The following is a 14,984-nucleotide window of genomic DNA, read 5'->3' as shown; positions in this document are numbered from 1 at the left end:
AGCCAGACGATATACCTGATATCCCACATACACAACAATGTGCTTCTGTTTAAGGAGTAGTAAATTACATTCAACCACAGGCTGGAAATGCCTGTGCCTGGACTACATGTTGTTTAGCATGGTTTAATCCCTTTTTTAGATTGCCTTACACACCAACCTGCCCAGTTGGTATTTAACATGTCTACCCCTGCGATCATGCCTCAATTAACATTTTTATCTTAATTAAGTGGCAGCAGTCATGCTTAACTGATATTGATTGTAGCTTAAAGGAAGACCGAGACATAAGAATGGAAACAAGGCCATCAGCCTTATGTGCAAACAGCTCTTTTCCAGGAAGGATGATACTTCTTGCCAACACTCTTGGGACATAAAGAAATAACACTGTCCACTTAAGTCAAGTTTAGGGTTCTGGTAACTAAAAACTTAAATCCTCTTTGGTCATTTTTATTTGAAATCTTTTGATTAGAGCTCCTTGATGATGTCATAGGCTTGAAACAAACTGATGTTGGACATGTTAAAGCAGAGGTATTTTCTGACTTCTACTTCTGTAAGAAGGAAATCATAAAACATATATATAGGGAACTTGTCATGGGTAAAAAAAATATGGGTTCTCTGGACAGCTGTCCTGCTGAAGTCATTTTTTGTCTTGCAACAATCTGCAAAGCTTGGCTTGTTTCCTATTTCAGCAGCCATGAGACTGATATCGAAGATATGCAAGGTGCAGCTCACATGCAGCATTGCATAGCTACAGTCAAAGACCAGTGGTTGATCTGTCGGTAAACACCTGACATGGCACTAATAGGTGTCCTTAATTAAAGGGCTTGGCCAGTTTAGAGGTGTCTGGCCGAACAGCAATGCGATACACCAATCTAAGACATTAATCACACCTTGTACTGTACACATTCTCTCTGAAACACCCGCTGACAGGTGAGTATCACGTTTACTAAGCCTTGCAAGCTAACCCTCCTGTGTGACGTGCACTGCCCACAACTCATCCTCATCACCTGGCAGCTGTTGAACAGTATTCGTCCTTGAGGGCTGCATGTTGAGAGGTCCTGAGGTATCGTCACTGGTGCCGTAAACTAACCTTCAAGGGCTGTAACTAAAGCCGATGTTTGGCATTAAGGAGTTTGATAATTAAATCATTATGGGGACAGTCTGTGACCGCTTTACTTGCAATTTAAAACTCTGTCTGGAACAGCTAGTGCCTGGGCTGATTGGATCTGGTTTTGTGTGGTGCCCTCTGACCTCTGGGGAAAAAAATGCCAGAAGAATGTTTTTATGCTAATTTAGATTTTTTTTTTTTTTTTTTTTTTTTTTGCTGCTCTGATCAGATGTGTTTTATATTATCTTTTGTTGTGTCTCTCTAGAGCGTACCATGTTCTTAGCAAGCGGGTTTTAGCTGTCAAGGTGAGCACTCCTTCCATGTTGATGATGATATTACTCACATTTTCATAAGTGATGCTTAGTCTAATTGACTTCATGTGAACATTGATAGAACTTGTTTGTGTTGTGCTTATTAAAGGATGTACCTCCCACACCCTGTTTGATTACAGGTCATTCCCCTGGATATCACGGTGGAACTACAGAAGCAGATAATGTCAGAATTAGAAATTCTCTACAAGGTCAGTTTTGACTCACTTTATCTTTTCAGTCCCAAAGCAGTTTTGCTTTTCTTCACATCAGTTTTTTTTATTATTATTATTATTATTATTATTATTTGATCTCCACTGATTCTACCACCAGATCTAGATTGTTAATTAAACATGAGTCTAACTAAGGAAGTGCCATTTATTTCATCTGCTCTCATATCGTAAACCAGGGATTAATGATACATGCACACATAGACAACATACAAATTAACTAGACATGTGAATGTACTTAACGTTAATTTCTTTCAATATGTCGAAAAAGGTTAATTCTGTAACACCTAAAATATGTAGCCCCAAATACAGTCGGCCTGGAAACTCATTTGAATTGTGCATGATTGCACTGTGTGTTACAAACACCACATATGAAGAAAAAAGGTACGATTTCCTTGAAGCAACATCATCTGAGATAAGCATTTGATTATTCATATTGATTTGTTTTGCTGTGGACTTTGTTTAGCTAGCCCTTTTCCCATGGAGTGTGCATAGATTCAAATTTTAAATAAAAATGTTCCTTTTGAAACTTTTAGAACGTTTGATAAATAAAAATTGCAATCTTGGTGTGATGCTTTTAAGCACCTACAATCATTTAAACATGAGCCTTCATGGGAAACTTTGTACAATTTAGTGCCACTGTAGCACTCTTTACTCAAATTCCTGATAAGTTTTCAGTCAAATTTATAAAGAGATGCCACATGAACAAATTCATTTGTATTGCATATTATGTCGTATTAATCAACACATTCTCTTCTCTTGACTACAGTGTGATTCACCCTACATCATCAGATTCTTCAGTGCCTTTTTTGTTGAGAACAGGATATCCATATGCACAGAATTTATGGATGGTGAGTTTCACTATGGTTTGAGCCAGTGGATCATGTTTTTCTTTGCAGTTCATGGGTATGTAGGAGACACTTTGGAGAAGTGTCTTCTCTCTCTCTACTGTGTATCCATTTACACTTCTGCAGATAACAAGACTGTCTTATCACTGTTAGCTGCTTTGCATGTCTGTGTGCTAAAAGCTACAAGGGCGTGATAAATACTGACTTAAGTGCACCTGTAGGTGTGGTTGTATATGTGTGCCTAAATTGGTGCGAGATGGGGAACTGTCTATGTTTTTAAGGGTGTATATTTGTCAAAGTGTGTGTTAATGCAACGATTCCCCTGTTTCACACATTGCCAGCTTGTCAGCAAAGAGTCGCCAGCCTCTGAGCACACTCTTAGTTCAGGAATCTTTTCTGTGATCAGTTATTCCCATTTGCACTTGATTATTGCAAACAAGAAATTACACTTATAAAAATTTAACCTACAGTCAGAAGGTCACCCAGTGTAATAATAATAATAACAGTGAGTATATTAAATATAATTGTGCATACTTACATGGAGTATGTGAAATACGAAAAGGTGAAAAGGTCCTTTTCTTCTCTGTTGACCGTTTCATGTTTTTAGGCATAAGCCTGAAGCATACTTAATGTAGGTACACAGATGCAAATGACAGCGCCTGGCCCGGCCGATATAAACGCCTGTGACTAGTTAGCATAATCAGCATTTGCTCTTATGGATAGGTGGACACGATAAATCTCTGTCCACAAGGAGACGATTTTGGCCAGTTCGAGCTCTGAAGGTTTCTGTCACCACAATGAGCTAACATGGGTATGGAGGTTAGATCAACAATTCTTTCTTGTGCCACAATGCATTGTGTGAAATGTAGGCTAATTTAATGTACTGCTGGATGAAATTGCACTGCACTCGTGTTACAACATGCATGGTCAGCATGAATTTGGCTTTATGTTGTGCATAACTGGAGATCAGTTTATAATGTTATACATGTGTCATAACATACATCACTGCTTGAAATAATAATTTGTCCTTTGCAGGCGGTTCTCTGGATGTGTACAAAAGGATTCCAGAGCATGTGCTGGGAAGGATTGCAGTGGCAGTAAGTTTTCATGAAATACTTAAAATCTCTCCAATAGTAGTTTGATTAATGCATTAAAAGCCTTTGAATCACAAGTTCTGGAGTTGTTAGAAACCTTTAAGTATATAATCTGTTAGTGTTTTAGAGTGTGATGGTCTAAACTCACCCAATTTATTAATCAAATAAAGGAAGAGATCCACAGGTGTGAATTTTTCAATTAGCCTCTACTGGGTGTAGTGATGAACAAAGTCAGTGTTGTTTTCCCATTATCTTCCCCTCTCTTGCTGTCTTTCTTGTTTCCTCATTTAAAACTAGCATTTTGATGAAATGCCCTTGATGTTGATAAATGTCTCTTTTTCACACTCATTACCCTTCTTGTGTTTCCACATTTTCTTTTTTGTCTCCCACCTTTGACTTTGTCCATAATCAAACAATGACAGCTATTTAGTCAGTGTTAATTTTAATTCACAGTTTTCCCTCCTTTTAACTGTCACTGCTGTTAATTATCACATAAGTATAAGCACCCAAGAGGGTGTGAGCAAAGCTGCACATGCCAGTTCTTGCACTCGCACCTTTTGAGGCACAGGGATTTCAGAGAGCTTTCATGCTTTCTCAGTTTATCTCATAGGTTGTTGTGCATCAGGGATGGAGGATAGGAACCTAGAACCTGAATAAAAATTTCACCACAAAGCCATATTACATAGGGAGATCAGTATTACCTAAACATAAAACTAATAAGTTCATGTGTGTTGTATGAATCTAGCCAGGCAGGTGGAGTCATAAATTCAGTCAATGGGGCATTTTTTTAAGCCTGCACAAAGTGTAATCAAGTGCCAAATATTTTACGTCCAGAGCGAGGCAGCACCCTACTGGGTGCCTTACGTACCTGCACTTTTCCTCCTAAATGTGACGTTTACAATTTGGTCAGAGTCTCCTTTAATTTCCAGCACCAGTAAAACTTACATCAAACACATGTAAAGGGTTCTGCAGAATGAAGAAAAAGCCACTGACAGGTGACTAAGATGCACCTGGGTCATGGGACCTTTTCGGACACTGATTATCATCTACCAAAAACTCTGCAATGTCAGAATAAGTAATCAGAATTGCTCTTTCAGGATAAAGCAATGACATTATAGACTAACTTCTCATTTGTATATCTAATCTAATTCTAAATTAGGTCATGGCTGTTTATGTTCAGTTTAATTGAACTGTCTTATAAAGTAGAAGCGAGGGGAGTGAAAATAACCTCTGCACATTAACCAAGTTAATTATTTATTCAGCCAAGTGTGCTGGTTCAACGTTGTCGAAATTCATATTTTTTTTCTGTTGCATGTGTGTTTAAGGTAGTCAAAGGCCTAACGTATCTGTGGAGCCTGAAGATACTTCACAGAGGTGAGTAAGGTATTATGTGGGCTGTGTTATTAAAAAAAAAAGAGCAGAGTTGATAAAGACAAGCAGCAGAGTGCTGACGTTGCAGTTGTATCAAGCAGTTTGTCTCCGCAGACGTCAAGCCTTCCAATATGCTGGTGAACACCCGAGGACAAGTCAAGCTCTGTGACTTTGGTGTCAGCACCCAGGTACGCTGATTTCTTTGTGGGAACATGGGAGAGAGAGGGTGGATGGAAGATAGAAAAGAGAAGAAAAACAATTGTCTATAGCTGCATCACCACAGTCCTGTGCAATTTGTGAGTGTGCACAGATCTGTGTGCATATGGTCAACCTGTCAATCACTGCATTCATTTTCAACTCAAAATATCAGCACGATCCCAGGGGTCTTCCACTCACATTAACCCCCTCCCCCACCTCTATTGTTCTGCAGCCTCCAAAAAAATCACTTGTTATAATTATGACCCACACACACAACGGCAAAGCCTCATTGATATGTATTCAGTAGATGTGAGGAAGGCGTGGGTGGCAGACAATAGTCTTGTATGTGTGTGTACGTGAGTGTGGGGCAGTATGTGTTTGTAATGTAATCATCAGGGACAGACCTTCAGTGTTCCCCAAAACATCAGCCCTGAGGACTCTGTCTCCCTTTTAAACACCCCTACCCCCACCCCTTCTGTGGCAAACTGTTATTCTTTTTTAACCTCTAATTCTTTGAAAGCTTCAAGGTGGATTTTACACCCTGTGTGTGTAACACTAGCAGCAGTGACATGTCCTCCATTTTTTTAAAGTCTGTTTTTTAGTTCTCTTTCACACTTTCTCTGCCTCACTCATCCTCTGCAGGGCATTCTCAAAAAAACAGTCATAAGGGAATAGACACTCATTATCACAGTCCTGTCATTGATGGCATGTGCCATTGTATCCACACACACAGACTTACTAACCTGTTCCCTTGTGCAACAGCTGAGTGCAGCCCAAAATATCAATGTGACATGTCAATAGATTTATGTAATATAAGTTGGGTCCAGCTCCCATCTTTTTTTTTTTTTTTTTTTTTATTCATACTATACTATAGGACAATAAAGTAATGACGTAAAGTGGTTAAGCTTATTTATTACTGTTTGTTTGAATGTATATTCATGTGCAGAATAATAATTTGCTAAGCTCACTGTGGACTGATTTCATTTGCAGTTGGTGAATTCTATTGCCAAAACATATGTGGGAACAAATGCATACATGGCGGTGAGCGATCCCTTCATTTCAGTCTCATGTCACATATAGTTGTATTAGTGAAAGGATCAGTGCCTCTAAATTCATCCTAACGGTTTTTGATGTTTGTTTTCACCCCACAGCCAGAAAGGATATCAGGGGAACAATATGGTATCCACGCCGATGTCTGGAGTGTGGGAATTTCTTTCATGGAGGTATGACGACGTATAAATGCCATCATGCAGACAAGTGTGAGGAATTTATGAAGAAGACTAAATTCTAGCACAAGTGGTCCATTTTATTTTTTTTTGTAAATTACACAGTTATCTTAAAGATCTGTTAGGTTCTCTCATGTCTATAGACAGCAGGCTCATGGACTGAACAGTGTAAGATGCACAATGTATTTGTAAATCAGTGTACTTGTGCATCAGTATCTACGTTCATCTGTCCCAATAGATGGTTGAGTGACACTCCATTTTTTCAAATAACACTTTAAATTTAGTATTACACTTCCCTTGTCCTCCCTCCGACACAGTGGAGTCTTTACTCTGTCTGCACCTCTCCCCACAGCTCCAGGATAACAAATGATGTTGGTTTCCACCTCACCTTTGTTTGTCAATAATGTTTATTATCATTACAATTATAATAGTAATGGATGAGTTCACACAGAAAGAGCCATGTCAAAATTATTGACATGATCTGCGTGTGATGAAGATTGAGTTTCATTGCTGTGGACCCCATGGCCTTGTTATTTGTAGCTGTGGATGTGTGTGTTAAGCTAAATGAAATGGTTTGCAGTCCCACTCAGTGTAGGTTGATATTTAGTCTCCTAGTTGAGCTATTTATGTTCAAGGAAAGACTGCAATTGTTTCGATGTTTTAATATCGTAATGTTGTCAATAAGCTGCCGTGACCAAGATGAAAAACGCCCACCCCAAATGAATTGCCAAATGTCAGGGAGAGCTGTCACCCAGCCCCCTAATCAAAATAAGACACAGAAGCACTCGACACACAACTGTCCCACTATCCTCTCCTCCTCTTCTTTATCTCTTTATTTTGTTCTCTGCATGGGGTCATTGCATGGGCGTTATTAACTAATAGCGCATGTTGAGGGATGATGAGGGAGTGTTATCAGCAGGTGGGCACTAAGCTTACCTTAAAGACTGAAAGTCTCAAGTTCAGTACACTTTGGTAGCTTCCACAGCATTTTTCTTTTGTCTCTACACTTAAATTCCAACTTATTAAGCCCCTGACAATAGAAAAGGCATGTATACTTCGATGCCTGTGTACACACATGTACACAACAGGGAATGGATCAATTATTATAGTATGAAGCTTCCTTGTAGAAACATTAAACAACACAGAGTTTAATGTCAGCTCTGTGTTTCAATTTAAGACCATTGTGGTGTTATCATGTATTGCATTATATTGTCAAGAATAGTATACTGTTGCTGTATAACGTAATTACAATTTCTAACTCTAAGATACACAAATGTTAGTGGCTGTTTGACTGGATTGCATTAGTTTGTTCACATTGTTACAGATACAATGCTCTGTACTGACTCAACCTTATCCATTATTTTTTTATTAATTTAAATATCTCAAGAATATTTAAAAATACTATGCAACATCACTTATGATGTTTTTTTTGTTTGTTTTTTTTTACACAGCTGGCACTAGGCATGTTCCCCTATCCACAGGTGAGTTATTTTCAGTTTTTCATTTATTTGTGTTTTTAGACTACTTGTTTCCATTTTTTGTTGAACTCCACCTAAGGATAGTATGATATTTTTAAAGGACCAGGTGTTACTGAAATATTTTGATTGTGATAGTGTAACAATCCCGAACAAAACTGGAATTTGTGCAGTTTTGTTCATGACAGGATGGTTATAATTTCTTAAAAAGTCTTAACTTAATTCATTTTTAATGAATTATTTTTAAAAAATTAGAAAATACTTTGTCCACAATAAATTATTTATGCTCTCAGGAGCACTTTTTTGGGTAAAGTGCTGAGCATCAATTACGAAACAGACAAAGAGTATTTTGTCATCCGTAGTATCTTGGAGATTACTTGTTCAGGGTCATTTTTGCCCCTTATCACCCTAAGTTAAAATCCTGCTCAAATGTAATTGCCGACCACAGAAGTGACTTCCCAATCCCATCAAGTCTTAATTAGCCCTTTAAGATGGGCTTATCTCTCTAATCCGTAGTTGAGCAGTCTGAATCTGGTTACCTCAGGTTACCTCTTGGCCACACGCCTTCATGAAATGTGAAGGGACAGGTTTTATCTAATGAAGAGTCTCTTTGTAAAATTGCCTTGTGATTGTGTGGCCATTGTTCCTTGATAACCTTAATGATATTATGGAGAAGTTGTGATTTGTTTTTACTTCAGTATGTCAGCTGTGGATGCTGCTGCTTTCTACAGGCTTAATGTTTGCAACACATTGACTGCTCCATCAGTCAAATAAAACTTCATTACAGCTGATTAAAAGAGCAGAGTACGACGTAACCACTGTGCTGCCCGGGCGTTACCTAAATGACTGCTTCCTCAGTATACCAGTTATCCTTCCCTGGAAACAGGGAATCAATTTAGCCAATTAAACTTAGCCATTTAAATTCTCAGCATCTACAGTATGCCATTTTTATTCTTTTTTACGATCGGTGCTTTGGGTGTTAATGTCCATTATCGCCTTTTGTCTTTGTATATATCATCCTGTCCTCCTAAAGTTATTTTTCATGTGTTAAGAGAAGCCTAAACGTGTTTTACGTGAATTAATTCAGCACCTGGTTGTGTACTTCCGTGATAAAGAAGCATCTGTGAAGCAGATTAGTCGTGATGTAGGTCTTCACTTATTTTCTGGTGATCCTGAATTTTAAAGCATTTTGATGAAAAGCAAACCTGTGGGCAAAGGAGCAAATGTATTTTAATACAGCATTAAAATTGTTTAGAGATATAGATGTCGCACAGCAATCTGTCAGTGTGTTTGCCATGTTTGTACGACTGAAGCCTAGGGTGTGCTGCTATATCCTACATTTCATGTATCCATCCAGTGTATTAATTAGCTAATGTAGTTAGTGTATTTCTGCAGATATATAGTTCGGTCTCCATTCGCTGATGTAAATGTGGTGGACAAAATATCAGAAACCTCTCTCAGTTGATAGTTCAGGGTCTCTGCTGTCTGCTGCTTTTCTCATCTCAGTGTTAATTTTCCCCTACCTCCATATGGTACTGCAGACAGTTCACCTGCAGGCTGTAGCAGAGTGGTGTGGCAAGAGTGCTCGGATCCAGCTCGTCAGGCGCAGCCAGCCAAAGTCCTCAGGCCTAAGCTGTCATTTTTGCAGACACTGGCACAGCTGTCTGTGCAAAACCCCCTGCTACACTTCAAAAAGAACATTTTAGTACACACAGAGGGAGAAGATGAGAAAGAGGATCAGTGCCATCTGAGTTTCTATTGTGCAATATTGGAAAATATGGAATTAGTTGTTAAAGTTGAGTTTGGCTTTGGGACATTATGACTTTTCTCTTTTGAGAAACCATTGTTTAGGGTATTTTGTTCACACTTTACACTTGTCCTTGCCAGTTGTTTTTATTTAGGACTGTTGTTAAGTTGATGCATCATCTCTCATTCAGTCTTTTTTTGTGTGTGTACGCATGCGTAGTGGAGTCATCACCTCATGTTTGTCATGATTAGAGATGGTCTCTTTAATTCCACTTCACCGCCTGTCGGGATTCATTTGCATTCTTTGTCAGGAGTTAATGGAGTTTTTGTACGGCTCGCTCTGAAAGTCTTTGAAGACACCAGACCTGATGTGATGTGTATACAGCCGCCAGCACTATTTCTTCTGATTGATTTGTTGTCTTTTTGCTTGCTCTATGGTTCTTTTGTTTCTCTCCATTTTGTCATATTTTCTCAAATTTGAATGAACTTGTGGATGAAATACCATGTCAGTTTTTTGTGAGTATGTTTAAGCAGCCTCCATTACATAGCCCTGCATCCATCAAATAGCATAACATGCTTTCCTTTTTTCCTTAGATAAAATGGAAAGGAATGGCAGCATAGCACTGTGTGTGTAACATAAATGAACATTTTCAGCATCATCCGCCAAAGTCTTTTGTCACACCTTCCGTTGTTGTGTTTCTGTTAAGAAATTAGTTAAAATATTATTCAGCGTATTAGACTTTGCTTTCAGCTTTAGATTACTTAACAAATGAGATGAAAAAAATAATAATCCTTCAGTTTAAATTTTAAGCATGTAACGCAACACTACATCTGTCACAATTCATCACCATACTAATTATTCTCACACTCCACCCAGTACGCAGCTTTGTGTTCGACTTCCTTAATATAGCCTACAAATGATGAAAAGATTTTTAAGAAACAATATCTTGACTTGATTGAGCTTATGACTAACAGGTGATGCAAGTCTAAATGTACCACTTTTAAATTGAGCAGTTTTGAAGCATCTGCTGAGAATTAAAGGTTGTCATTTTGGAGGAGATCAGAGTCACTGGATGATTTTTAACTGTCTATTATCTCACAGAAGCAAACTTCAGGCTTAAAACATGGTTTGGTTGTTGTTGACCTAACAATAAAGGAAAGGACTTCTCACCATTTTCTCTTTTCTTGTACTTAATCTCCATGGTGATACTGTCCTTGTTCATGAACAAAACACACTTGTCAACCTTTGTTTAAATTGACAGATTTGATCAAAAAAGCCTTTTGTGAGACTTTCAGATCCCTTACCCCTGAAGAAATATCTTTGAAATCCTTAAAGAGGGGAAAAGCCATCTGATCTTTTAGAAGTGTTTATTAAGTTGTGCTTTAGAGGAACAGAAATCATTTGATGTCTAAAAATGAGTTACTTTCACACTGAGCCCACTATGATATTTTCAAGTATCTTAACGAAAAAGGCCTGATGTGGCTCACTCACCGTCACAGTTTGCCAACTCTGTGAAATAAGAAGTTGTTGTTCTACACTTAAGTGATCCACGCGTGCACACACAGACGCATGCATTTACATACACTCTAATATCACAGCCTTATATAAACTACGCATAGGCAGACCTTCTGCAGCAAATACACCATTGCCTATCAAACTTCTGTTTGTTTGTTCTTTTCAAACAATCAGATCACGGTATCAGTGGAAAACCTAAAGAAATGCCATAATGCAAAGTCTTGTTTAAGAATAAATTTCATATTAAACAATGTTAACCCTCAGGACAAAACATGCAGATAATGATACATCTACCAGATAATCAGGCCGTAGTAATAAGATACTCTGTAAACAGAGAAAGATAGGAAGGGATTATTTTTAGACGTCTTTCCTTGATATGTGGTCAAGCTACCTAGTATAAGAATAGGTGCTCAATTATGCTTGAATAAGTTAGTCTCCCACTATCTAATTCCAACCCCTGGAGCAGCACGCAATTTTGTCCTAGTAATTATTTCAGAACAAATTAGTTTTCTATAGTTGCCTTTAATGTGTCTGAATCAGGCAAAGCAGGATATAGAGGCAGTTTAGAAGTCTCTTGGTATTTACAGAGTGTGAAAACCTGTATTTAATTGAGTGAATCAATAACTGCTCTAATGCACTGTCAAAAGATCTGAAGAAGTGAGCAATTTATTTACCAAACATTATTAGACTTTTAGCTGAGCCAGGGTATGGGGCTTGGTATGATTTAGTTTATATGATGAACTTATAAATGTTGGGGTTTTAGATTTTTGAACAGATAGTTCCAATAAATCTAGACCTGGGGAAAATTAAAATGGGAAAATAAATGCTTTATGTAATGTCACTTCAGTGTCATACATTAGAAGACATTCCCATTTGCAACTTCTAAATGAAAAGTTGCTTTTTAGCTCATCGTTCTCACTCCTTTCATATGTCTTGAGTTTGACTACAGGAAGAACATTTAAGTCAAAGTCTAAATGGTATCAAATTATTGGATGGCTTTCCTTCTTTTTTGTATTTCATTCCTCTTGATTTTCAAGCCTGACCCAAGTTCCTTAGAGTTATTTTCCTGTAGATATCTACTCTCAAACCACTTTCAGCACTTTTGTCTAAACTCTGATAGAGTTGATCCTGTTGTCATCGTATATTTAATCTAATGGTAGTTCACTCAGTCCTTTTCTGTTAGTGAATGTTGCACCTGTGCAATAGACTCATTGAGCATGCTTATTGGCTCATACTGTTGGTAAGTTATTCTACATCTCTGCACATCTTGATAACCTGGAGGGCAGGAATAAAGTACTTCTCTGAAAATTAACATTAGTGGATCTTTTACCCCTATTCTCCACAAATGAGAGCAAGGCCATTAACATTTGTGTGTTTTCATTATGTAAATGGTGTTAACGCATACTCACAAATTGCCAACAGGAAAGCAATAATTTTCTCCCAGTGATCATAATGTGTCCAAGGGCATCGTCTTGATTATGACACGCTAATTACATATTGCCTCTTCTCTTCTTCTGTCTTGCCCTACAGATTCAGAAAAACCAAGGCTCTCTAATGGTAAGTTTTATTGCGTTAAAATAGGAGGGAAGGAAATAGAGGTCTCCCACACTATAGTCTGTTACTCTTGGTTGGCTCTTTCATTTGAGAAAACACTCAAATTGCATTTTTGCAATGAAATATGAGATCATGCTTTAAACTGCTGGTATTACATTAGGTGCCATTATGGAATAATAAAAACATTCAGGAGCTGAAGGATGGCTTAGCTTGAGCTTGCTGCATTTGATTAATCTAAGTAGATTTTTTTTTTTTTTTTTATCACACTTGTGATTTTCCCTATTGCCAAGAAATCCCATGTAACCCAACATATTTTTTTTTTTCCATTTCCCTGTCTTTCTCCTCCTGCAGCCTCTCCAGTTACTGCAATGCATCGTTGATGAGGTGAGTCGTCGTCTTATGTGCTTTTGCATCTAAAGTCAGTCCTAATGGCCCGGAAAGCTTATATTTTGTTTCCTAATGAAGCAAACCACTCAGGCGGCTTTGCTCCCCATTCACTCAACCCTTCACCCTATGCAGCTGCCTCCGGCAATACACATATGCACACGCGCATTACTGTAGAGGTTGGACCTGTCATGAGTGACACACACAACAAACAGCTCTGAATTCTGTGTATTACAGACCCAATACTAAAGCAGACTCACAGAGCTAGACATCTTCCAGTAATATATGATGAAATTAGTTGTTCAAGTAAGTCATATCAGTTGTTCATGTAAGTAATATCTGGCAAATCATCACTCTCTTATCTAGGTAATATCTGATTCAGACTCACTACTTCATTGTGCCTGTGTACACACTTTTGGACTCCTGCTGACCTCCGCTAATAGCAAAAGTGACACAACATCTCTCTAGCTTAAACTAGTCTCCCAGTACTCCTATCATCAGCCATATCACACATTAACATACAGTGTCACTTGTCCTAAAGTGCCTATAGATCGGTCGTAATTAATAATTAAATGCTTTTGGTTGTAATGGATTGACCCGAGCTAAACTGTTCATTAGTTAGTTAGACAGAGGCATCATTCAAACTATTTTTCCTGTGCCCTTTGTCGTCTCCCCCTGAGGTGAGAGAACACACTCTGTTATCCCTTGTGAGCCAGCACCGCCTTGCTGTCGTAGCTAATGCGGTGCTTTGAAGGAAAAGATGAGAGGATAAGCACTCTTTGGAAAGATGACGTCACTCCAAAAGAGTGTCAAGTTTGAGGATGACACTTGAGTGAGGAGGTACATATACTCCAAAATGCAGGAGTGCTATATCTTGTAGAGGCATCCGGGAGTCATTTGAGTTGAGTAAAATATACTTGAATGAAAAGGCTAACACTGATCTCATGTAGTGGATAATTAAATCTTAAGGTATTTTTAACTGGGCTAGACACTCCTGACTTCAACATCATGGCAGGTGTGACAAATTATAAGTGACTCACTGACATTTCCCCTTTAGTACACAGTGTAGATGTGATCCAAATACTTTTTAGCTTCTTTGGTTGTGATGTTTGATATTGTGCATGACTTATCCACTAGGGTTTTGAAACTTGCTTTAATGGCTGAATGAGTAATAGGCTCCTGTGAGTGGATCATTAATATTACTGTAGCTAGAGGTACGTGTGGTGGGCCTGGAGTGTGACAATCTGCTTCTCTTTTTTCTTTCTTTTTATATCAAGCACAAACTGTGAAACTCTGAATAAAGACCAAATGAATACAAAGGGACAGCATGGTAGCTTGGTGGTTAGCACTGTTGCCTCACAGCAAGAAGGTTCCTGGTTTGAAACCCATCAGGGGCCTTTCTGTGTGGAGTTTGCATGTTCTCCCTGTGCTTGTGTGGGTTTTCTCCAGGTACTCTGGTTTCCTCCCACAGTCCAAAAACATGTATGTCAGGTTGATTGGTGACTCTAAATTGCCCATAGGAGTGAGTGTGAGTGTGTGAGGTTGTTTGTCTCTATGTGGCCCTGTGATGGACTGGGGACCTGTCCAGGGTGGACCCCTGCCTTCCACCCAAAGAGACCCTAAATAAGAATAAGCAAGTATAGACGATGGATGGACGAATACAGAGATAAATGTTAATTTTAACAATTGCAGGGTAGACAGATTTCATCTGAGTGAATTTAGGTAAAACAGTTGTCATATAAAGAATCTAAAATAATTTTATGTGGTGAGAAAAGTAGCCTTGAAAAATGATAACATTAACTGGAAAAAGTGATCAGCTTATCTTATCAGTTAGATGGAGACTTAAAGACCTGGTTTACCCAAAATACCCCAAAAAACAGCCTCTTACTTACTTCCACTGTTTTACCTTGTCAGCTAAATCTGGGATGA

The 14,984-nt window shown here is 38.4% G+C and overlaps 1 protein-coding gene across 3 annotated transcripts in view; it reads left to right on the top strand.

The window, feature by feature from the left end:
* The window catches only part of map2k5 (mitogen-activated protein kinase kinase 5), a 50,056-nt gene that overhangs the window by 15,489 nt on the left and 19,583 nt on the right, over positions 1 to 14,984 (top strand). For 2 of the 3 annotated variants that reach the window (XM_026319832.1, XM_026319833.1), the window contains exons 9-19: positions 1,371 to 1,410; positions 1,557 to 1,625; positions 2,413 to 2,494; positions 3,527 to 3,588; positions 4,911 to 4,959; positions 5,071 to 5,144; positions 6,145 to 6,195; positions 6,306 to 6,377; positions 7,832 to 7,861; positions 12,648 to 12,674; positions 13,023 to 13,055. In XM_026319832.1, the coding sequence (XP_026175617.1) occupies positions 1,371 to 1,410; positions 1,557 to 1,625; positions 2,413 to 2,494; positions 3,527 to 3,588; positions 4,911 to 4,959; positions 5,071 to 5,144; positions 6,145 to 6,195; positions 6,306 to 6,377; positions 7,832 to 7,861; positions 12,648 to 12,674; positions 13,023 to 13,055 (589 nt within the window). Of the gene's footprint in view, positions 1 to 1,370; positions 1,411 to 1,556; positions 1,626 to 2,412; positions 2,495 to 3,526; positions 3,589 to 4,910; positions 4,960 to 5,070; positions 5,145 to 6,144; positions 6,196 to 6,305; positions 6,378 to 7,831; positions 7,862 to 9,396; positions 10,266 to 12,647; positions 12,675 to 13,022; positions 13,056 to 14,984 lie in introns of those variants that run through there. The other variant, XM_026319834.1, reaches the window with a different exon arrangement.

Source organism: Mastacembelus armatus, chromosome 3 (assembly GCF_900324485.2).
Source record: "Mastacembelus armatus chromosome 3, fMasArm1.2, whole genome shotgun sequence".
NCBI lineage: Eukaryota > Metazoa > Chordata > Actinopteri > Synbranchiformes > Mastacembelidae > Mastacembelus > Mastacembelus armatus.
The sequence above is the reverse complement of the archived record's forward strand: the minus strand, read 5'-3'. Positions and strand labels throughout refer to the sequence as shown.